Here is a 25834-nt window from a genome sequence, read left to right as displayed (position 1 = left end):
AACAACGCAGCAAAAACTTCTACAATGTAACCCCCCCATACCCTTGCTACAGACTGTCAATTAATGTTGCTTCAAAACATCTCCCGTGTGTCTGGGCAGCAACAGATTTAATTCTATGAAATCATCTAGATGTAACAGCATTTCAGATAACAGTTGACTTGAGAATCCCATCCTCCAAAGCCCCATTTAAAACGTGTGGTTTCCAGTATGTATATGATGGTAACTGTTATACTATTGCAAAAATAAAAGTTTAGGAAATACAAATGAATTATAGCTTATAGAAATACCAGTCATCATGCATTACGCCTCATTGACACAAAGAGGGGGGGAGTGTTATCTGAATGATTGACAGGACTCCCACAGGGGCCGCTGTATTTCTGTAGCGTTAAGCCTCAGATCAATGCTGTTTTGAAGTGCTGATCACAGCGTTCGGCTTTGGCTCTGCCAAGCTGGCGAGGCTACAGAAGGATGGAGCTGGTCTCAGATGACATCCTCAAGGATCACACCAGTCATTGTGATGTGAGATCAGAATAGATGGGCTAAATGTAGTACAGCAGTGTTTTCCAGCTTCAATACTTTAGGCCCCACCTGTTCTGCATAGTTTCATGTGTTTCTCTGAAGTTACATCATTTTGCTTATGATCACATAATTCTAGAGTTAAATTAGGTGTGCCCAGAACTGAAAAAACGACATGAAACAAACATGAAACTGTTCATTTCTGGTGGACTACAAGACTGGAGGAAACTAGGCTTAGATGCTGTCAAACAGGCGCCATCTTGTGGTGAGAGATTCACAGCTGTTAATACTATGAATATATCAGGCATTTGTAAAGTATTACATGTGTGCAAACCTTGAAAATGTGTCAGTATTTAACAATTACAACACTTTAAAAAATACAAAGTAAACTGGCTAAATAGCATATTGTCCGCTTTTATTTTATATCTAATGTTTTTTTTATTTACATTTCTATACATCATACATCATTTTAAAGCATTGTCAACAGCATTTTCATTTGTGTTTTTAGTACACTAAGTTCAATATTGGACCACATGGGCAATGGATACTTCTGAGTGATGTTTTAAATTAAAAAGTGTAAACAATCTGAACAATATGGACTGTGATGGAAAATTAAATCATTTTGAAGCTTAGATGACAAGATGTAGATCAGAAAGCAAACTATGGCCACTCAGAACCACTGCAGAGCAACTGGGCATCACAAAATCAACAGCATGGAATAAGAAAGCGCAAGCACTTTGTACCGGGCCAGGCTATACAAAGACCACAGCAACTGATCACCGAAAAATCATTGGAACTCTGAAGAAAAACCTCAGAAGAAATCCCAAATAATCTGCAGACAGCAGCACTGAGAGTATCAAAGGTCACCATTCACAGAACGCTGTAAGAGGAGGACTACAGAGGTTAAAACTGCAAGATGCTCAACAGCACCAAGAAGGTCAAGTACAAAAAAGTACCAAGATGAGGTTGAAATAAAGCTTTATTACAGTGATGGTATGAGAGAGGTGTGGAGAAAAAGAATAGCTGTAAATGAGTCTAAGCAGCTTGCCTCATTTGTGGAGCATGAAGTAGTGTAATGGAGTGTAATGACCAGAAGCTGGTACAAATCAGTGGTGTTCACTGGCCACTTTACTGGAAACAGCTCCCTTTTAGCTCCAATTTGCTGATGTCCAGGACGAGACTGCAGCCCATCTGTTGATAGTTGATGCAGAATTTGTATTAGCCTTTCATCAGTGGTCAGCTTTTGACACAGAGCTGCTCTTGGCTGGATATTTGTGGGGACCAGTCTCAACATTAGCTGTTTCCATCAACTTTCTGTGCAAACTGTTACAGGAGAGATCACATTTCTCTTCCAATAAGAACTGTTGGAACACTTTCCATTTCCTTTCAAAAATGTTCTTGTCTCATTCTCTGTCCAGCTATGCCTCTCTACCATGCTGATTTTTTGTATTTCTTGTTAGAATGATATCAAATGTATTAGTAAATACATTTTTCCAGCAAAAATGTCTCCATTATAGGTTTTTCAGGTACCACAAATTTATCTGCTATTATTGAACAAAAAACTGCTTTTTCATCAGCCAGTAAAAACAGACAGTTACATCACTAAACTTTCTGAAGACTCATGATGGAAACTCCAGCATCGCTGTGACTCATGCACTCGTAGAAACACCACACACACACACACACACACACACACACACACACACACACACACACACACACTACCACTGACCAATGATGAAAGAAATAGAGGCCAGCTAACAAACATATACATGACAACAGACTGGCTACAGTACAGTTTGTACACCTAGACCGTGGGCCCACAAGGTACATGGAACTCATAAAGTGGCCAGAGAATGGAAGCATATGGGAAGTGTTTCCAATAAAGTGGACTGTGAGCATACAACTATTCTGCACACTTAAACTGAGTTGTCAGAAAGACAAAGTGAAGATCAGTCTCCTTATTTAAACCTGACTGAGCATGTATTTCACTTCAGGCCTCAAGATAGCAGCAACTGAAAGAGGCTGGCTGTAAAGTATCTTAAAGGAAAATCTCAATTGACTAGATGTTACTGGATGTAAGGCGTGAACAACTAAATACTATTAAATTACAATTGCTTTATTTGCTTCACACTTATTTGTTCCAATACTTATTCTCAGCTGAAACTGAGGTGCTAAGCATAATAAATGATAGCCCTTGTCTAATACGATTGAACCTAGAGGTGGCACAATATCACGTTTTTCTCATATTCCGATATTCAACCCAAGAATATCGTCCGATACCGATCTAATGTTTCTTTGTTTAAAAACTAAAAAATTTGCTTTAAAGTTAGCAACTTTTTTTAACTGAGGCTGTTAAAAGCTGCACTATATAATTTTGTTAAAACTGAACAAAGTAGTTTTACTGAGTCAGGAGAAAAAATCACTCAAAAATAACAGCTTCTATACTTGAGTCACAAATTCATAATGTATTTCATGTAAAATACAATGCAAACTTTGAGAATGTGCAATAAAAATAGCCAACTGTATTTCACTGTCCAAATACTCAGAATCAAGCTGTAAACAAATACTAGTGTCTGTCAAATCTCAGCCATTCTGTAACATCTTAACACACGTGCAGTGACATGGCTCTATGGCTGTGATTTAGAATGTGTTAACATCCATCTCTCTCTCTCTCCCTCTCTCTCTCTCTCTCTCTCTCTCTCTCTCTCTCTCTCTGCAGTCGCGCTGCCTGGGGGCTGATGGGTAAGTGACATTGCCCTGATGCTGCTGTGTTCTTGGCACAGGAAGCCATTTTGTTCCAGATCTGTGGCTGCTGGGAGACAGGTCTGATGTGTGGAGACAGCCTGGCCAATGACAGATCAGTCTGCCAGCCAAACACACACATGCTAAGTGAGCTCCTCTCTCACTCTCTCGCACTCCCTCCCTCCCTCTCTTCTCGCTCTCTCTCTGTGACACAAACACCCTCATGCCGTCCTCCTTGTTCTCTTTCGTGTGTCCCTCTCTCTCCAGCCTGTGTCTTGTGTAACTGCGCTGGGTTGCCATTTTAGCACTGCCGCTGCGCTTTGAGTGATTTTTCTCTAATCAAGCGCACGCCATGTGACTACCCACATGAGAAAGCGCACCAACCTCTGCTCACAATGCCACAGGAGGGGTGGCGGGGAGGGGTGGGAGGGAGAAGGATGGTAAGAAAAGAAAGAGAAAGAGAGGAGGGGTCAGAGATAAAGGGGAAGAAAGAGAAAGGTGGGGAGGAGCTCGTGACCTGTGGACGCTGAAGGTGACAGCAAAGGGCCGACATTAACAGCTCTGTTAAAATAAAACCTGTTTTCACTCCGAAGCATGTCAAGACATACAGTAGATCCAACAGCATGCACTCATACATACAGTCGTATCCAAAAGTCAAGACACCCCTGGACAAATGGCATGTTTTGTTTATTGTTGAGGTGAAAATAAATTAAATAACACAACATTGATACAAAAAAAACACTTCTGCACATTTTAATGCACAATTACGGTTTATTTGCTCAATTTAAGACATTGGCAAAATGAAAATACAAAATTTGGCCTGGCAAATATTATGGCACATTTCATATTCTCCAATATATATACTTTTAGCAAATAAATAGAAATCATTTGTGCACTACAAACAGCAGATAAACGCCAAATTTGAGTTTGTTCCCTGTAAACCAGGTGTCGCAACCCAAATGTTAAGAAGAGCCATTTTGTCCTTTCAATGATAATCAAACCACCTTGGGAGCCACAACATTTTATGTTCATTTTACCATCATGGCTGTAAATATGTCTCAATACACGCTACTAGCATAGGCTAAAAAATATAAGATTCTTGTAAAATGTCTCTCAACATTTGACTTTTTACATGCTTAAGTTAGCTTGTCGTTCACCAGCTTCAATTTTCCCGTTCCACCTTAAATGATACCTGAGGTGTCCGAATGCAACTGCGTCACCACTTAAGGTGGAATGGGAAAATTCGAACAAAAAACTGGCGAATGAGAAACTTACCTTCAGCTTCACAACTTCTTAGTCTTTAACAGTTTCTTGTTGCAGAGTAAACATAACAGGAAACCAGCTGGAGTAATTATAAATGCAAATAAGTCCATTCGTCTTAAAACGGTCAATTTTTCTATTAAATCTTTCCTAGGACCAATTATTGTTAAGACTGTGTTAGAATGAGCACAATTTTATTTCAATAGCAAAGCAGGATTACTTTATTTTTACCTAAAGAATTTAATTCTACTGTGGAGCTGCAACACGGCAGTAAACAAGCCTCATGTGGCTCCAGAGCTGCCTGTTGCCGACCCATGCTGTAGAGGATGCGTTAACTTATTTTCACTTACAAAATCTTTGAACCATCTAATTTGACCAGGGGTGTTCTAACTTTTGTATATGACTGAACATATGGTTACAGACATAAAGATGGGCAATATAACATTATGCCATTATTCTCAAGCAAGTTAGTATCAAGTTTTTTTCCAAACATATTCCAAAATAGTATTTGTACCGCACTGAACAACTGCATGTTTCATTAAAAAGAATCCAAGTCCAAGATAGACTTGTCACGAATATTACATAATTGGTTGATCACAATTATTTGAGCTGATTGCAATCATTTAAGGTAACTGCAATCATTTCCCACAGTTGTTAGCTTTGAAAATGATATGTTTGTACTGCAGAACCAGAGTCTGTGATAAAATATGTATAATGAAACATGATGGGTTTTATAAAACAATAAAACTCCTACTTTCTGTTCGTTCCTATATCACCCTTAGAGGGCAGCGGTGAGTAATGTTTGTTTATTTGGTGTTTGTTAATAACACCTTCAGAGAGCTGCGGTGCATAACTTGAGCTGCTGCCATCTCAGTTGGGAGCTACTAACAACAGCTTGGAAGCAAAACAGCTAATCCGCCAATCTGACCACATAGTGAAAGACGACAAACAAAAAAGACAAACTGTTAATCATTATTATTTATATTGTAATCACTGGATCAACTTCATGGCTGTGAGCATTTGTGAGCATTCACAAGAATCAAACCACCTTGGGAGCCACAACTTTTTATGTCCATTTCAACATCTTGGCTGTAAAGGCTAAAATATAATATGAACAAATAAATAGTCTTACTTTGCTCTGCTATAGCTTAGCTATAGCTGCTTTTCTCGCACCATTTACAAGTTTCTTGGAAAAAGTATCTAAACATTAAAGTTTTTATGAGGCTGACGTCAGCTTCTCATTCGCCAACGTTTTAAGGTGGAATGAGAAAATTCAAATGAGAAATTGTCTTTTGTGACTTTATAGTTTTCATTAGCTACTAGCAAGACAAGATCGTCTGCGTTGCTATGTGACCAACAGTTTGTCAGCCAATCTTCAGGGTTAAAGGGTGAATTAGCAGATATAGGCTACATTACCGTCAGCGTTTAAAACCATCTAGTGTTAAGACTGTGTTAGAACGATCAACAGCTTTATTTCACTGTAATGGAGGATCACTTCATTTTTACCTAAAAATCTAATTCTGCTCTGGAGCAACATGTTGCTGACCCCTGGCCTAGTCCAAGAGGTAATTGGCCCTGTGTAAAAAATAAAGAAAAATAAATATTTATAGCTTTTTGGTTGTTTTTTGCTGGTTGGTTGGTACACTGTGTCTATATCAACTGCTGACAGCCTACACCACAATGCAAAAATGATACTGCATTTAGTCTCTTGTTTTATTTGCAGATAATTTAAGTTGTTTCAAGCATAATTTTTTTTTGTAAAATGATTTACCTACAGAAGACTAGGTAACATGCCTATAAATGAGTAAAACATCTAAAAGTAAGACAAAATATGCTTACAATATTAGAAAATTTGATATTTAGACAAAATTTAAGATTTCACTTGCCAAGATAGAATTTTTTGCAGTGTAAATATCACACTTTATATATTGCCTACTGTGATATTGCAGTATTTCACATTTGTCAAATTGCCCACCTCTTACAGACTAATGTAGAACCCAAGACCACACAAGGAGGCAGTTCTAAACTCTCAACACCACAGAGGAATGTAAACACACCGGGGTTACATAGAATGTGCTACTCTCTCTCCCTCTCTCTCTCTCTCCCTTTCTTGCTTAATACTATTAATACTAACTCCCTCACTCATTTTGCTAAATTGACACTTTTCTGTCTCACCACAGGCCATGAACAAAGCCCATTCTCAGACCGAATACGACAAATGCAACCAATAGACACTCATATACTCCCGTACAACCACCAATCACATAATTGGGATGCAGCCACAGGCCATTAACCAGCCACACTCGCTGTATGCTCTGCACTTCTCACACCCACCCACACAATGCCCACTCCGAAACCACAAGGATGCAAAACAGTCCAGAAAGTCGTTCACCTTTCCAAAATGCATTAATAAGATGGCTTCATTGTTTACACTTATAAAGATGCAAATTTACTGCCACTTGTAGGCAGTATGAGTGAAATTAAAGCTCCTATTTGACTGACAGTCAAAAAGACATCTTGCTCCAAATGATACAAACACTCGTCAGGTTCATCGCACACAGGCACTGAACAAATGAATCATATGAACCTATTTAATGGTTCATAAAACTTTATTGATATGATATTGCAACAGAGCGAGTGAGCAGATGCTCTTGAGAACAAGCAGGCGTGCTCACAGAGACCTCCGCTTTATGAGGAGGGGAGGAAAAAAAAAGAGGGACAAGGAGGCCATCTTGTAAACCTGCTGGGACAGTGTCATAAAACAAAGTGAAAAACAACACAGAATGGATTTGAGGGATTTATTCTTTTTGTAATGTCCTTTAGGCCCTCTGCTGAAATAGAGAAAAATGAGCACTATGACAAAACTCTCAGGCTGTGGAGATGACTGAGAGCACATAATGTTATCAGTTCTGGATTCGGGGCGCAAATGTCATGGGTCCGCTTGATTGACCGCGGCTCTGGGAGCCGGTGATGGCATCGCCTGGGTGAACTCTACAATAACGGGAGTCAAACACAAATGCTTGTGTGGTGGCACAATTATAGGCAAGGCGCTGTTTATCCTCTCTGATGCCGGTGTTCAAAAGCTATAACGTGATTAGGGCTGTCAACATTGATCATATTAGTAGTCGAGTAATAAAACATAAGTAAAACATTTACAACAGCAAACATTTAATTTTATTTAATATACAATAAATTTGGATATTACTGAAAACATATATGCATTAGTGAGATCCTGCTGGTGTGGGCTTCCTCCCTTTCAGGCTATGTTCACATCACCAGGCTAAAGTGCCACAAATCTGATTTTTTGCATTAACATGTCCCAGATCTGATGTTTTCGGAGCTGTGTGGACACACAAATCTGATTTTTTTCAAATCCAAAGCACTTTCATATGTGGTCCTAGATCAGACACCGATTCATGGTTATGCGACTTTAATGAGAACACTCAGATTGGAATTTAAATGTTTTTATTTTACCATGTATGCGTCAATCATTCAGCATTTATGAAGCAGCAGCACCTAGTCTTATGCTAGTGCCAGTTAAAAGGGCAAAAACAATGCATCTGACCCTTTTTGCATTTGTCTTGCTCTGTCAATGAACAGCTAAGAGCTGTTTAGAGGTAATTTTCTAATTGCAATCTCTTAGAATTGAGCAGTGAGGCTTGTAATGTGAATGTAGCCTCAGTGACGTACACAAAAGTGATTTGAGTGCTAGTTCCCCCTTGTGGAGAAACTACAGACTACTGAACGCTGCTTTATCATGACCTGCAGATGCCCTGGGGCCATTTTACAGACACATCCTAACTTTGAAATCTGTTTAGTCACCATGACAACTTCAGTTGAATTTAGCTATTTACCAAATTTACCTATTGCAGAATAACAGTTCCTAACTTCATTATCTTATTCTAACTCCAGAAAATACAATAATAATGAACATAAAATTAACTCACCAAAATTTCATAAATATCTTCCCAACTTTAAGATAACCCCAATACTAACTTCTGTTCTTCTAAAGTCTGTTTCTACTGGTAGCCAATCAAATTAAAACAGAATGTTCTCATTTTTAGGCAACTGAGGTAGGCGGTATAACAAGTTCACTAAAACTAGCATAATAGCATTACATTTATTCATATTGCAAAATGCCATTTTCACTTGTGAGTGATTTTTTTTGTAACTCTGTGATTGAAAGCATCCTACAGACACATTCGCTCTCATTCCCTCCCATTACTTGTATGTGCATTAACATTGATTAAAACTTGCCAAATAAAATACTGCAGCAATAATGGTGAATAATGGGAGAGTTGAATGCATGGTGACTTGGAAACTGAAATTGAGGTGGTGACCCATTAAATCACGAGGGGTTTTTCACTTTATCAAACTTTAGTTTGGTCACATTTTTAGAACTTTTTAAAATTATTTTTATTGCATGTATTTATTGCTTCTGTTTCTTGGCAACAGACATAACTGATTATTGACCTCAATTTAATGGTTTAGGAATTCCTAACTTGAGATAAGATTCTGTAAGATAAGAAAATTTGCTTCTGTAAATTTTCAGAAGCAAATCTCAACCAAGGACTTAAGATAGAAGGTTTCTGCAATACGGCCCCTGATTCATCAAAAACGTAAATTTCAACTGATTTTTGTTTTGTTTTGTTTTTTGTTGTGATCTGTTTTAATCAAGTAATCATGACACACCTAAAAGCAATAAAGCAATAGCTTAGAAGAACAGGTGATATTAGCAGAGATGTCACAATAAAACATTTTCTTTTCTGATGCTGATACTAAAACCTTGAGTATTGAACAATACCATTGCAATATTTCCCTAAAAACTACTAAGCTTTAGTACTTCAGATGAGCATCTAACAGTAGGCCATCATGCTCAAACTACTTAAAGCCTCTACCACCCAACAGGACGAATTACATAGCTAACACCACATCACACAGCATGAGTGAGTGCTATTTCAGGATTGATCTGTTTCTCCCCGCCTTTCCTTCTGTTTCTCCCTCTCCCCCTCTTTGCTCCTTTGTCTCTTCTCCTTTCTGCCTATTTCTCTCTCTCTTTCCCTTTCTCTCTCCATCTCTCTCTCTCTCTCTCTCTCTCTCAGTAAAGGATGAGAGAGTGGTGGAGCTCAGATTTGATGGGCCGTCGCCAGGGCGACTGTCACTTTGCGCAATGAGTCTGAGCGACAGAGCGAAGATATCAGTCGCACACGACTGTGAAATTACATCAACCCAGCAGAGAGAGAGAGAGAGAGAGAGAGAGAGAGAGAGAGAGAGAGAGAGAGAGGGAGCGCATGGGGCATATTTGTGGCATCGCCCCCTGCTGGAGGCACAGTGTGTGTTCACAAGTTCCCTCCAAAACATTTATCTATCTGGACCACCTGCAGCGTTATTTCTCATGCTGTATCTGAGCATTCTGAGGGTGTGAACACTTCACCCCCAGGACCTTTTAACAATAAAGTACAAGCTGATCATTTTAATGTTTTTGAATGGGAATTCTACCAATGTTTTAAAATAACCTTATTCAATGCTTTAGATTTAAATAAAGTCATTCAGAGTGGTTTGATATGAAATGGTTCATTGTGGAGAAACATACTTACAGATTTCCTGACAATGGTGGTGACAGGAACCGAGGGCCACAATTTCCACAGCACAAAATAGTGATTTTATTTACTTTCCAAAACTACCAGTTAAACCAACACAAGTCTGAGTTTTCTGCGTAACAGTGATGTGGTGAGTCTAAAAAACAAGCTTTTTTATTAGAGACTATTTTGCCTTAGAACATCCTGGATGTAGCTCTCCATCATGAACAGTTTTAAAAATAAACATTTTAGACAAATGTCTTAAAGTCACTAGAGTCACTAAACACATCAGATGTTTAATTCAATTCAAAAGGTTTTTTTTCAATGTAAATGTTTTTGTTCAATGTTTAAAAAACAGTTTTCCAGAAATGCAGGGCCAAGCATCTAATGAGCACTGCTGCAGGAGACAGAGGCAGGAAAAACTCCCTAAATGCTTACAGAGAAAGAAACACTGAGAGAAACCAAGGTTCAAAAGGAAAAGTCCCTAACAGCATGAGGACGAACCACTACGAGGAACCGAGCCTCAAAAAGAGAAACTCACTAGAACCATGAGGAAGAAACACTGAGAGAACCAACACTCAAACAGAGAACCACAGAGAGGAAACAGCACTCAAAAACATAAACACTGAGAGAACCAACACTCAAATAGAGAACCACACAGAGGAAACAACACTCAAAAAGAGAACCACTGAGAAGAACCAACGCTCAAAGGGAGAACCACTAAGAGGAACCAACACTCAAAAGGAAAAACTGTTTAAAAGCATGAGGAAGAACCACTGAGTGGAACCAAGACTCACAGGAGAACCAAGCTTCCTCTGGTTGACAATGACAATTTTATAACTAACAAATAAGAGTTAATAATATCAATAATGGGAATTATGATTCAGCATTGAACTGTTAGAAACCAGTGTCACAGACTGATCCTATTCATATCATTCAAGGACCTGAATATGCTCCAAAACACAGAACCAAAACCCAAAGCTTGCGTTGAGGGTTCCACTGTGAAGCTGAAACAGACACTTGTTGATGTGTGCAGACACTTAATACCAAAATAATACATCTTACGGCAGCATGTGGGCATATGAACTCCAAATCGGATTAGTTAAACCTAGACGTGCAGACGCACAGACATTCAAAAGATAAATGCTTACAAGACCACGTATTTACACAGTTATAAAGAGTACTATTACAAACATATGTCTCCTAAATGCAATGGGCCATGACAGCAAGAATCGCCACATAATTTGTAAGTTATAAGACTGCTATGACTATCTGGTCTCTTACCAATGCACTGATTAGTTTTAGCATAGGTATCCAAGAGGCAAAGGAGCTTCCATGTGCCATGACAGCAAAGGCTGCCACTTAACTTATTATGAATATTATGACCTTTGGCCTTGTACCAAAGCACTTCAGCAAACGCCACTCTATTGATTCCCCACCTCTGCCTACCAGAAATCCTCTACCTAGAGGATTTGCACATCTGCTTCCAGGCATAAAACTGGCAACCTAGATGAAAAAAAGCAACACAACAAAAAATCCTCCTCAGCCTGTTCAGAATTAAGGCCATGAAACGATCAACAACAACAGGAGCCACAACAAGGCAACCCGAGCCATGACTGTCCCCAATGCAAACCAGCTGTGAGCGCTGGTGGGAAATGAAAACCACCACCAAACTCTTTCTTTTTTCCACTCTTCCCCCAAAGCCCAAGAAAGCAGTTAATGGAAAGCAAAAGAAAAAGCAAAAAAAAAGTCCAAAGCGCGCACCCACAGCTCCAGAGAGTACAACAGGGGGCAGCCATGTTTCCCCAACATGTTTGTACCTTCTGTGCTTTCCCATATGTCATTGCAACAAAAAAGGCCCAGGGCCGCCTCCTCTCTCCTCTCGCCACGGAGACACACTTGACAACCCGCTCCTGCTCTCTCTCGGCGCCTGGCGGTAGTCACGGCGACGGCTCAGGGGGCGCTTGCTTACCCGGACACGCGCAGCCTCCCACGGACATCTTCTCACATGCCTGTCCCTGCCGCCGCTGCTCCGAGCGAATGGTGGTACGATTCCCTCACTTCGTCTCTCCTTTTCTCCTCCTCTCTTTTTCCTTTCAGCTCCTGCTTCAGCTGGTGCCTGCCTGCCTGCCTGCCTGCCTGGCTCCGCTGCTGCTCACATGGGCGTCTGTTTTCCAAAAGGTCCACACACGCACGTATGCACACCGAGGAGGGAGAGAGAGAGAGAGAGAGAGAGAGAGAGAGAGGGAGGGCGAGAGTGTGTGAGAACGTGAGAGGGACGGAGGGAGGGAAAGGTTAAAAAAAGAACGAGAGCACAAAGGAACGAGAGCACAGAAAGAGAGTGAGAGAGCGAGAGATCGAAGAGAGAGAGAGAGAGTGAGAGAGAGAGAGAGAGAGAGAGAGAGAGAGAGAGTTGCAGTCCTGCTGCTGCCTTGACTGTACACTCTCACTTATTAGTGTGCTGATAGCAATGCAGGTACGAGGAGAGTGAGAGAGAGAGAGAGAGAGAGAGAGAGAGAGAGAGAGAGAGAGAGAAGAGAGAGAAATAGAGAGAAAGAAAGAGAGAGATTATGTGTGTGAGGCAGAGAGAGAGTATGAGAGAAAGAGCGAGGGAGGGGAAAAAAGGAGGGAGGGAGAAAGAGAGGGGCTGTCAAAGTGACCTGAGCAGCAGATTTCAGAGAATAACAACCATGTGATGTGGCTCTCTCTCTCTTTTCCCTTTTAAAGATGTACAGGCTTATTTTCCCGCTCGGCTCTGCTGTGCCGTTTCCAGATGAGCTGTGTCAGTGGGAGTCTGGTGGCAGGCAGAGCGAGGGGCGGGGGGGCCTGTCTGAGTGGCTTGTTACTGCCGACAAGCGTCCACTGCAAACGGGCGAGGGAGGGGAGCCAGTGTGCGGTCATCTGACATCTTTCTGCTCATTTTCTCCCTCTCTCTCGCTCTCTCTTTTCCTCGCTCTCTCACTCTGTCTTTCGCACTCCTGGCTGTCCGCCTGCCCTCGCTCCATTTGTTAGTCCCCACACCTCTCTTTTGTCCCATTTCTCTCTCTCTCTCTCTCTCTCTCTCTCTCTCTCTCTCTCTCTCATTCTGTTACCCATCCAGTCTTACACAACAGCTCTGCAGGCTGGGGGTGGGCGAGGGTAATATAGAGCACTGAAATGGGAGGAAGTCACCTAGAGCGAAGCCCCTAGTACATATAGAGGTCACACCTGACCCGTCTAGCCTCATGACCAGAAGAGCACATGGAGGTCGTGACCCATACCTGTCACTGATTTTATTTAAAGCCCTATTCAACCTGGATTATGTTTACCTGGTGGACGTGCTGTAATTTAAGTGATTACCAACAAGATCTGTGATTCTAATCCATGATAGAGTAAGTTAATCTGTATATGTCCAAAAATATCCAGACAATCCTTTCTATGTGGTGAATTCAAACACTTCAGCTTACATTAACTGTGTACGCACAGCTTGCATAATCTCTAATCCTCTAAGGTGAACATTGAGTACAAGAATGGGATGATCTGTAGTGGTCGCACAAGCCTTTAGGTCACCATGCCCATCAGCTGTGGCACAGTAGGAGTGATGGAACTCTATCCGATGCATTTGGAATGAGCTGGAGTGGCATTGGTGATTGTAGTTACTGAATAACTGACAGCAGTTAAAATAACATTAATAAAAATAACTGGATAATAAGACTGAAGTTTAAGAGTGATTAATCCTGGGCTGATGTTAAATCCATTTGTTACTGTCCGACCTGGCCTGAGCATGCAGCCGTTTTACCTGTGTGGTTGGATTGTAGTGCAAACAGCCACGTCCTCACTACAGAATGATCTGTGCAGGAATCTGATGTAGTAACTTTGCAGATCAGTTCAGTCAATACAGGTAAACGAAACAAAGACTTGACGGTACAGCAGGATGAAAAGAGAGAGTCAGAGAGATGAAATGGAGGCAAACTGCTGAGAGAGGGAGAGATGGAGAGATGGGAAGCATATTTGGAGGAGTGTACGCTTGCGTGACAGGAGCCAGAGTGGCGTAAACATTTCCCTGAGGCAGTGGAGGGGTGAGAGAGAGTGAGAGAGAGAGTGAGAGAGAGAGAAAGAGAGAGAGTGAGAGATAATCATAGAAGGAGAGAGGGGAAAAGAGCAAGAGAGGGAGGGAGGGGAAAGAGAGAGAAAGAGAGAGATAATCATAGAAGGAGAGGAAAAGAGCAAGAGTAAGAGAGGGAGAGAAGGAAAGAGAGAGAGAGAACGAGAGAAAGAGAGAGTGCAGGCTCTCAGCCTGTGAGTGTCTACCTCTTGCAATGTGTTTCACATTCACTGCACAATCAGATCATCTCGCCTCTTGTGTGTTCTTACACACACACACACACACACACACACTCACTGGACTTTATATTGTACACTAGCACTCCTCTCTCACTCATTTACCTTATCTCTCTCACTCTCTCTCTCTGGCTCTCATGCAGTATTAGGAAAATAAAGACAATCTCTGTCTCAGCCTTTCCTGCAGTCTTTCCTCCATCTCTGTCTCTTTCTCTCTCTCTCTAGCTGTCTCTCTCCCTTTATCTCTCTGTTTTCCTCTCTTTAAACTGGGAATAATGACGATTTATCATTATTGTAAAACAATAAGTTTTTCTGGGCATGTTGTGGGTATCATAAATACTTAAGGAACACTGACCAACTACATCTTTCCTTACGAAGAAAACTGAGTTAGTCCTGTTTAACTAGATTCAGTGAAGTACAGTTTGTAAATATGAAATAAAATCAGTGTCCTTAGACACTGTTTTTAAATGTGGTATTACTAATATGTGGTATGTGTTTTGCCGTACTACCCGTTCTTTCTCTCCCTCTGTCTCTCTACTTGTCTCTGTCTCTCTAGTTGTCAAATTCAAAAACTCTATTGGCATGAATTGTAATTAACAGCTACCACTAAAGCATCCATCCATCCATCCATCCATTTTCTAAGCCGCTTCTCCGTCAGGGTCGCAGGGGGGGTGCTGGAGCCTATCCCAGCAGTCTTCGGGCGAAAGGCAGGATACACCCTGGACAGGTCACCACTAAAGCAATTAATGCATAATATTAATAGGGATAATATTAAGTAAGAAAATAAAAGCTTGTCTTTCTTTCTGCCTCTGTGTTCATCTGCCTCGCTGCCTCCCTGTCTCTCTTTCTCTCTCACACACCAACGCTACATTTTCCTTTCTTTTTATCTGTACTTTGATGCATTTGGAGGACTCCTGTAGAAATTCCCTCTCATCTGCTGGAAACTGGAAATGTTATGCCAATTTGGAGATAAAGGTGCCACATAATGAATGACTCTTCATCCTTCACTTCTCCTCTCCTTTTCTCTTCTTTACTCTCTTTATCCAACTTTCTCTCCTCCACTCTCTCTAACCCCCCCTTTCTGTCCTCCACTCTCTTTCTCTCATCTTTCTCTCCTCTACTCTCTTTTCCTCCTTTCTTTCCTCCACTCTCTGTCCCCCCTTTCTGTCCTCCACTCTCTCTTCCCCATTCTCTACTTCACTCTCTCCGTCCCCCTTTCTCTTCTTCACTCCCTTTATCCTCCCTTTCTGTTCTTCACTCTCTATCACTCTTTTCTCTTCTTCACTCTCTCCCCTTTCTCTCCTCCACTTAATTTGTACCCCTTTCTTTTCTCCACTCTATATCCCCCTTTCTCTCCTCCACTCTATCTCACCTCCTCTCTCTATCCCCCTTTTTCTCCTCCACTCTCTCTATCCCCCTTTTCTGTTCTTCACTCTCTCTAGCCCCGCTTTCTCTTCTTCACGGTCTTCCCTTTCTCTCCTTCACTCTCTCTATCTTCCCCTCCTTTCTCTTGTTCACTCTTGCTCTTGCCTCCTGCTTTCTGTCTTTACATCTATCTACCCTCTCTTACTTTTTCTTTCTCCCCTCCATTCTCTCACTCTCTCTTCCCTCTCAGTTTCTCTCTTTCCTTCTTTCATTTATTCATTTCAGCCCCGTTGCAGACTTCTTTTCCTCTTTTTGTTTCTACGTGCCCAACACACACACACACACACACACACATACACACACACACACACACACACACACACATATATCCCCTCCCTCATCAGTAAGTTCCTGCACAGCACTATATAGATATAGAGAGAGAGAGACACAGAGAGTGAAAGAGAGAGAGAGAGAGAAAGAGAGAGAGCAGCAGAGCTAATTAGAGGGGCATGGGGACATGGAGTGAGGGATGAGAGACAGAAGCAGAGGAGAGAAAGAGGGATGAGAGAGGGGAAAAAAGAAGAGTGAAAGAGAGCAGCGTGAGGAGGTGGGGGATTAGCCACAGAGCCATCCCACTTTACCCATACAGGGCACCGTCGCCATGGCAATGTGGCAGAGCTGTGATCACATACGCAGGACAAGAGTGCGCACGCACACACACACACACAACTAAACACACACACGCTTGTGCACATATGCTTATCCAGACAAAAATAAATAAATAAATGCAAGCACACATAATCTGAAAGGGCACACATGAATGTAACTACATATAAATCCAAACAAAAAGCAAGAACAATTCAAATAAATATATTACAAAATTTCATAAAAACAAAAACAATTCAAACCTTTATTTTACACAAGTGTACATGCACACGTGAGTATCACATGAATGCAGCACACAGTATGTGTCATACTTTGGGATGAAACTAAACTATGCACTTCAAACTGTTGCTTTTAAACACACTATATGGAAAAAAAAGGACACACCTCTTAATCTTTGAATTGAAGTGTTTCATTCAGTCCCATTTCCACAGGCATATAAAATCAAACACCTAACCATGCAGTCTACCTTTACAAGCATTTGTGAAAGTATGGGTCATTCTAAAGAGAGTGTGGTACTGTAATAGAATGCCACTATCAACTGTGATAGTCAATTACTATCAATTACTAAAAGGTGGAAGCGTTTAGGAACCACAGCAACTCAGGCTTAAGTGTCAGACCACGTAAAGTTACAGAGCAGGTCACTGAGTGCTGAGGCACATAGTGCATAAGAGTCACCAAAGCTCTGCTGACTCAATAACTGCAGACTTCCAAACCTCCTCTGGCATTAAGATTAGCATGATGACCATGGCCGAGCAGCTGCAAGCAGGCCTTCCATTACCAAACACAATGGCAAACGTTGGATGGAGTGGTGTAAAGTGCTCCACCACTGGACTCTGAAGCAATGGAAATATTCTGTGGAGTGACAAATCATCTATTTGTCAGTCTAATGAATGAGTCTGGGTTTGTTGAATGCCAGGAGAAAATTACTTGTCTGACCACAATGTGCCAGCTGTAAAGTTTGGTGGAGGAGGGATAATGCTATGGGGTTTTTTTCAGATTCCATTTCCAGTGAAAGGAGATCTTACTGCTTCAGCAGACCAATACATTTTGTATGGACACCAACTCCTTATTAATGCCTATGGATTTAGAATAAGATGTCATAAAAGCTTCTGTAGCTGTAATGTGTAGGTGTCCCAATACTTTTGTCCATATAGTGTTAATGAATCAATGCACAGGGCTGAATGATTCAATGTTATCTTAACATGGTTTAATTGGGGGAATTTCATCTAATTACCAGGAGTATGTGAACTGGCAGTTTCATGTTCAAGCCTAAAGCCCAAAAAATGGGTGTACTGGTTTTATTATTACATATAAGTATTTACACATATGTAATACATAAACATTATTATGTACAGTGGCTTTCCTATATATAATACATATGGCACATTCAATTATTATGTATGGATACATATTGTCCATACAGTACTGCAAAAAAAAAAAAGTCAGAGACCAACCTTCATTTATTAAGTTTTGAGTCAAAAAAGCTATTAAAAGCAATTAATTTTTAGGCGATACCTCTGAGGAGATTATAAATTAAATGATCCACTTGTGTAAGGAAGGGGAAAGGAAATGAAGTAAAAAGACAGGACGTCTAACATCCGCAAAAGACCTGGTAGACTACCAAAAGTGTCTCCATCAGAAACATTGTCTTTAAAGCTTTTGTTTTTGATAGGTAGGAGATTCTCAACTCCACTCTTGCTTCAGGTGTTTCTGTCCATCCTTCCACTGTAATACCTATGACATTATATATATATATATATATATATAATCTCAAATGCTCAAAAAAATAAATAAAGTCCAAGTAAATCAAACTTCTGTGAAATCAAACTGTCCACTTAGGAAGCAACACTGATTGACAATCAATTTCACATGCTGTTGTGCAAATGGAATAGACAACAGGTGGAAATTATTGGCAATTAGCAAGACACACTCAATAAAGGACTGGTTCTGCAGGTGGGGACCACAGACCACTTCTCAGTACCGATGCTTTCTGGCTGATGTTTTGGTCACTTTTGAATGTTGAATGTTTACACTCGTGGTAGCATGAGGCGGACTCTACAACCCACACAAGTGGCTCAGGTAGTGCAGCTCAGCCAGGATGGCACATCAATGCGAGCTGTGGCAAGAAGGTGTGCTGTGTCTGTCAGCGTAGTGTCCAGAGGCTGGAGGCGCTACCAGGAGACAGGCCAGTACACCAGGAGACGTGGAGGAGGCCGTAGGAGGGCAACAACCCAGCAGCAGGACCGCTACCTCCGCCTTTGTGAAGGAGGAACAGGAGGAGTCCTGCAAAATGACCTCCAGCAGGCCACAAATGTGCATGTGCAACGGTTAGAAACTGACTCCATGAGGATGGTATGAGGGCCTGACGTCCACAGATGGGGGTTGTGCTCACAGCCCAACACCGTGCAGGACGCTTGGCATTTGTCAGAGAACACCAGGATTGGCAAATTCGCCACTGGCACCCTGTGCTCTTCACAGATGAAAGCAGGTTCACACTGAGCACATGTGACAGACGTGACAGAGTCTGGAGACGCCGTGGAGAGCGATTTGCTGTCTGTAACATCCTTCAGCATGACCGGTTTGGCAGTGGGTCAGTAATGGTGTGGGGTGGCATTTCTTTGGAGGGCCGCACAGCCCTCCATGTGCTTGCCAGAGATTGACTGCCGTTAGGTACTGAGATGAGATCCTCAGACCCCTTGTGAGACCATATGCTGGTGCGGTTGGCCCTGGGTTCCTCCTAATGCAGGACAATGCTAGACCTCATGTGGCTGGAGTGTGTTAGCAGTTCCTGCAAGATGAAGGCATTGAAGCTATGGACTGGCCCACCCGTTCCCCAGACCTGAATCCGATTGAGCACATCTGGGACATCATGTCTCGCTCCATCCACCAACGCCACGTTGCACCACAGACTGTTCAGGAGTTGGTGGATGCTTTAGTCCAGGTCTGGGTGGAGATCCCTCAGGAGACCTCATCAGGAGCATGCCCAGGCGTTGTAGGGAGGTCATACAGGCACGTGGAGGCCACATACAATACTGAGCCTCATTTTGACTTGTTTTAAGGACATTACATCAAAGTTGGATCAGCCTGTAGTGTGTTTTTCCACTTTAATTTTTGTGTGTCACTCCAAATCCAGGCCTCCATTGGTTAATTAATTTGATTTCCATTGATTATTTTTGTGTGATTTTGTTGTCAGCACATTCAATGAGAATATTTCATTCATTCAGATCTAGGATGTGTTATTTGAGTGTTCCCTTTATTTTTTTGAGCAGTGTATTTTATATATATATATCCTCTGCAGGTCATACACTTATGCACATATTAATGCACAAGTAATGTTTATTTGCTGAATTTAACATGCTGTGGCTAAAAATAAAACATAAAATGTCTCATGTGCAAAAGTTATTTTATATTGTATGTGTTTACCTTTTCCAATATATGAAACCTCTTCCTTATAGATGTCAAGTCAAGAGGCTTTTATTGTCATTCCATCTATGTACAAGTACACAGTGGAGTGAAATTACATTCCTCCAGGAACCACACTGTGCAACAAGAAACAAAAAGTACAAAGTGTGAACATGCAGACATTGTGTGCAAACAAAAAATTTAATTAGAAGCAATAAATACGATAAACAGACATTAGACACAGTAAACAGACAGGACAGTGCAGCACCGACACAGCACTCATTCTGGACATGAGGTAGTGAGAATAAGGTGCAGAGATATTTAACATGCTGTGATCTGAGAGTCACACAGTCAGATGACATACATAAACACAGCAGTTACTGAGGTAGAAAAAACCTGAGTAAAACAGTGTAGCAGCAATGTTCCAGATAGTGCAAGTAGAGCATCAAAAGAGGTGTGTGTGTGTGTGTGGAGTATGTGTGTGAGGGATGGGGGGTGGGGGTTAGTTCAGTCCTTGTGAGTTTAAAAACCTGATTGCTTGAGGAGCTAAGCTGCTGCAGAGTCTGGCAGTGGTGGCATGGATGCTCCGGTACCTTCTGCCAGACGGCAGAAGTGAAAAAAGTCCATGTGAGGGATGGATGGGGTCGTCCACAATGCTGGTGGCTTTCCGGATACAATGTGTGGTGTAGATGTCCATGATGGAGGGGAGAGATGTGTTAACTTTTTTTTCACATAAGAAATCAACATACAGTGTAATTACAACAAGGGTGTTCAAACATTTGCACACGACTCTATTAAATACATATATTGGTGGTCAGTGCACAACGCACTGTTTCAGGGGCAGTCGTGGGCTGGAGGTTAGGGAACCAGCCCTGTGACCGGAAGGTCGCTTGTTCATTCCCCTTTGGCTGATAGTCCGTGACTGAAGTGCCCTTGAGCAAGGCACCTAACCCACAATTGCTCCCCAGGTGCCGTGGATAGGGCTGCCCACCGCTCCGGGCAAGTATGCTCACTGTTCACTAGTGTGCATGCTTGTAGGTGTTTCACTGCATTGATGGGTTAAATGTGGAGGTCTAATTCCACAGTCTGCAAACACAGTTGGCAAAATTGTTCTAAAAAAATCTAAATATAGAACATATTATTACTATAGAGACTTTTATATATTGCTAAATCATAGTTTTATTTTAAATGTTTATTTTATTTACCTGCACATATGGACAACTTACTGTACATACTGCACTTGTGCACACCTTAATGCACATCTGGACACTTATACCAATATATGCACATATTTATTCAGTATTGTCATTATATGCTGTCACCTGCACCTCCTTGTACATTCATTACTGCACTGCCTTTTTAAACTCTTTTTCTTTGTATATATGCCTGTAGATTGTGTTTTTGTATATATATTCTTCTTTCCATACTGTTGTAAATATTATTATTATATACTGTACTTATTATTATAACCGTGGTGTGTTGTGTGACTGCTGCTGGCTGCTACATTTTCTTGCAGGATCAATGAAGAATCTATCTATCTATCTATCTATCTATCTATCTATCTATCTATCTATCTGTGTGTGTGTATATATATATATATATATATATATATATATATATATATATATATATATATATATATATATAATACCTATTTAATGTATCACCATGTCCTCGCATTATATAAAAACAGACCTGCGTGTGTCTACTTGCACAGAACCTCTGTGCTTACCGCCAAGTGACTGAGTGTGTGTCTATTATAGTCCCTTACCTCTCTGAAGCTCTACCACTCTGCAGTCTGTGATGAATTTGTCTGTTAAAGCCAGTCGTCTCTCTCTAGCTCCTCTGCGGCTCCCTAACAGATGTTTCTGCCTCCATGTGGGAGGGCATTCCTTTTTTTTCAAGTGACAGAGAGAGAGAGAGAACAAGAAAAAAGAGGGGAAAAAACAACTTCAGGAAAGGAAAACCGTATAGGGAAAGCAACGGCCTCTTCTTGCCATGCCCTGTGTGCTCTGTTGGCTCTGCCTTAAATCCCTTCAGCTTTTTACAGTCTGTTTACACATCACCTCATCTGACCCATAACCTGATAGTGGTCATTATGTATGAAATCTCATCTACTGACCCCAGATCAGCTCCAGTGGTGGCGCACGTTGACACCGTTGGCACCCAGTGGGGAATGGCAGATGTGGTATCAGGTTAAAGGTCAGGGTTTCTCTGCTTTCTTTATGATGTCCCAGGACGTACTGGTGCTGAAACTAAACAAACATATGCACTCTGTTAAGGTCTACATAGTGTTATGAATAGTGCATGTAATGAGTAAACATTATACTTGAATCTTATGGGGCTGTTAAAGGGAAATTCTACCAAATTTCTGCATAATTCCATCATTAACAAAGTCATTGAGTGTGGTTTGATGTGAAATGCAGCCTTCTAGAGAAATGTCCTCAGTCAGAATTGTTGGGGTGCCATAATGGATAATGCTGCTCCCCTCTGTGTAGCCAGACTGGTGTTCAATTCCCTGCTCGGGCAAGCACACCATGCTACAGTAAGAGTCTTTGGGCAAGACTTCTAATGCTACATTCGCCTACATCTGTGAGATGATTAAATTTAAGGGTGCTCTGTAGAACAACATCTGCAAAACCCCTAAAAATTTTAATTGTAATTGTTTACAGTGGTGGAGATAGGAACCAGACGTCTGAGGCACTTGATGCTTCTAACAGCTCCCTCAAAGAAAGTTATTACATTAAGTAGTTAAGAACATGCAGATGCCCAGGACACTGTTTTACAACAGTTTTGAGAAAGTTATGGCCCAGAAAAGTTTTTTTTAAATTGAATTATGATGAAGAGGGTAATTCATCATAATTCACTGGAGCTGGAGCTGATTTTTTTTTTTTTTTTAATTGAATTATGATGAAGAGGGAGGGGCGGCACGGTGGCGTGGTGGGTAGCGCTGTCGCCTCACAGCGAGGAGGGCCTGGGTTCGATTCCCTGGCCGGGCGACCGGGGTCCTCTCTGTGTGGAGTTTGCATGTTCTTCCCGTGTCTGCGTGGGTTTCCTCCGGGTTCTCCGGTTTCCTCCCACAGTCCAAAGACATGCAGTCAGGCCAATTGGACATGCTAAATTGCCCCTAGGTGTGAGTGTGTGAGTGACTGTCTGTGTCTGTCTGTCTGCCCTGCGATGGACTGGCGACCCATCCAGGGTGTGTCCTGCCTTCCGCCCGAAGACTGCTGGGATAGGCTCCAGCACCCCCCCGCGACCCTGACGGAGAAGCGGCTTAGAAAATGGATGGATGGATGAAGAGGGTGTCAGATGTACCACTACTTTACTGTTATCAACATGACTTATAAAAACTCAGAAGACATGTGGACACGTAGGTTTAAGGGTCATTTAGGATAGTAAATGAAATGGCTATATTTGTGTTGTAGGCGTATCAGACCTTTATTGCTGTCACCACAACTGTAAAGAAATTGGTCAGTACATTTCTCTACAATGAAAAATTCCACATCAAACCTTTCTGAATGACTTAGTTTAAATCTCAGCCACTGAATTATGAAGAAATTTTGAAATGTCTATGGAATTCCCCTATGTGTAAATGGTTAAAACAGTGTAGTTATATGCGGAAGGCCTACAGCCAATGTCAAATCCTGCATGAGTGTCTATGTCAATGTATGTGAATTCCCTTTTTCCCCTCTCTCTGTCTTACACACACACTCTCTGTTCCATTTGAGGGGCTCTCAGAGTTTCCTGCCAAATTCTAAAGAGGCCTCTGGTGATAGACTGGGAAAAGAGTGAGGAGAATGCCAAGAGCGTGAGTGAGCATGAGACAGAGAGAGAGAGAGAGAGAGAGAGAGAGAGAGACCAAAGGGAGCTTGAGAGCTCAAATGTATCTGATATTTAAACTACGTTGTTATACTTACGTGTGTGTATATGCGCGTATGTGTACAGGGGGAGATAATGGAGACCTCTCAGGAGAGACTAGCTGCAGAATGGCAGGGAGTCCGGATAGAGCCGGAAGGTGACCCACTTTTCACAAGGCTCCCTCCTGTCTCTGAACACGCTCTGGCCCCATTTCAAACAGTGTGTGTTTCAAGATGTGGAGCGAAGGAGGGGGGAGAGAGAGAGAGAGAGAGAGAGAGAGAGAGAGGGATGGAGGAGAGCAAGACGGAGGAGAATCAGAGACGGAGAGAGAGCAAGACTCTGAAGGGGAAATTTGATAGCATCATCTCCCTACTTTAAAAGAGAGAAATTTTACAAGAATTTTCGACAGCGACTCAGCACATTCCGTCACTCTTGACGCTGTGACTATGTGCTGTGGTTGCCTACTGAGGAGAAAGGTCACCGAACTGTCCTCTCTGTGCCGTGCTCTCGCCTACATTTATTACCGTGAGTGCCTGTGACAGACGTTTCCATCCTCATGTATCTGTAGAGGAACAATGAAAGGTCAGATTACATATGATACAAGATCTGAGCACCTTCCATGATAAAGCATTGCAGCAGAGCGAGGAGAATCCCTGATAAACACGCCTCACCTGAAACCACTGCTTACCTGGAGGTGGGTGGGGGGGGGGGGGGGGGGGGTGAGGGGGAGTGACTACTACCTACTGCTATCATTATAAAAGCTATGGAAGTCCATTTCCACCACTAGAAAAAAACATAACCATTCAGTAAATAATAATACTGAGAAAGTTTCCCATAATTATGACTTAGTATCTCACACTTCCTATTATAACTATTGCTATCTTATAATAATGAAATTCTCTTGCATTACTATGACTTAGCATCACATTTTATGATTTGAAGTATTATAATTATGACATACTATGTCATAATTATTACCTCCAGTCTCATAAGTATGACTTAATATAAGTATGACTTAGCATCTCATACTTATGACTTACCATCTCATTGATACAACTTAGCATCTCATAATAAGATTCAATCTTAAAATTATGACTAATTAGCTTATGAGTATGATTAAGCATCTCATAATTATCACATAACTCATAATCTCATGATCATGACTTGCTATCTCATAATAATGAAATTCTATTGCATGACTGTGACTTAGCATCTCACAATAATGAGATTTAATCCCATTAATTTGATTTAAAATCTTATAATTCTGATTTAGTACCAAGTAATAATGACTTGCTATGTCATTCACTCACCGGCCACTTTTTTAGGCACACTTGTTCAATTGCTTGTTAACACAAATAGCTAATCAGCCAATCACATGGCTGCAACTCAATGCATTTAGGCATGTAGAGGTGGACAAGACAAATTGCTGAAGTGCAGAACGAGCATCAGAATGGGGAAGAAAGGTGATTTAAGTGACTTTGAACGTGTCATGGTTGTTGGTGTCAGGCGGGCTGGTCTGAGTATTTCAGAAACTGCTGATCTCCTGGGATTTTCACACACAACCATCTCTAGGGTTTACAGAGAATGGTCCGAAAAAGAGAAAATATCCAGTGAGCGGCAGCTGTGTGGACAAAAATGCCTTGTTGATGTGAGAGGTCAGAGGAGAATGGGCAGACTGGTTTGAGATGATAGAAAGGCAACAGTAACTCAAATAAATAAACAAAATCGCTGAGGAATGTTTCCAACACCTTGGTGAAAGTGTGCCATGAAGAATTAATGCAGTTCTGAAGGCAAAAGGGGGTCCAACCTTTAACTAGCAAGGTGTACCTAATAAAGTGGCCGGTGAGTGTAAGTATGACCCACAATCTCATGATTACAACTTAATATCTCTTAAGTATGACTTAGAATGCCATAATTATGACTTAGTATCTTATAACAATGACTTACTTTGTCATAAGTATGACTTACAATCTCATTACGACTTATTATCTCATAATTCTGACGTACCTTCTCGTAAATGTGACTTACTTTCTTGTAATTACGACTTAGAATCTCATAAGAAGATTCAGTCTTAAAATTAATTAGCTCAATGAGTATGACTCAGTATCTCATATGAGATTCTT

The 25834-nt window shown here is 41.4% G+C and overlaps 1 protein-coding gene across 1 annotated transcript in view; it reads right to left on the bottom strand.

Moving 5' to 3' along the window:
- ldb1b (LIM-domain binding 1b) overlaps positions 1 to 12563 on the bottom strand; it is a 36389-nt gene extending 23826 nt beyond the window's left edge. Inside the window, exon 1 of the mRNA XM_017725664.2 lies at positions 12073 to 12563. Coding sequence (XP_017581153.1) covers positions 12073 to 12100 — 28 coding nt within the window. The 5' untranslated portion in view covers positions 12101 to 12563. The remainder of the gene's footprint in view (positions 1 to 12072) is intronic.
- Positions 12564 to 25834: the final 13271 nt, after the last annotated feature.

Source organism: Pygocentrus nattereri, chromosome 15, assembly GCF_015220715.1.
Source record: "Pygocentrus nattereri isolate fPygNat1 chromosome 15, fPygNat1.pri, whole genome shotgun sequence".
In the NCBI taxonomy this organism is placed as follows: domain Eukaryota; kingdom Metazoa; phylum Chordata; class Actinopteri; order Characiformes; family Serrasalmidae; genus Pygocentrus; species Pygocentrus nattereri.
The sequence above is the reverse complement of the archived record's forward strand: the minus strand, read 5'-3'. Positions and strand labels throughout refer to the sequence as shown.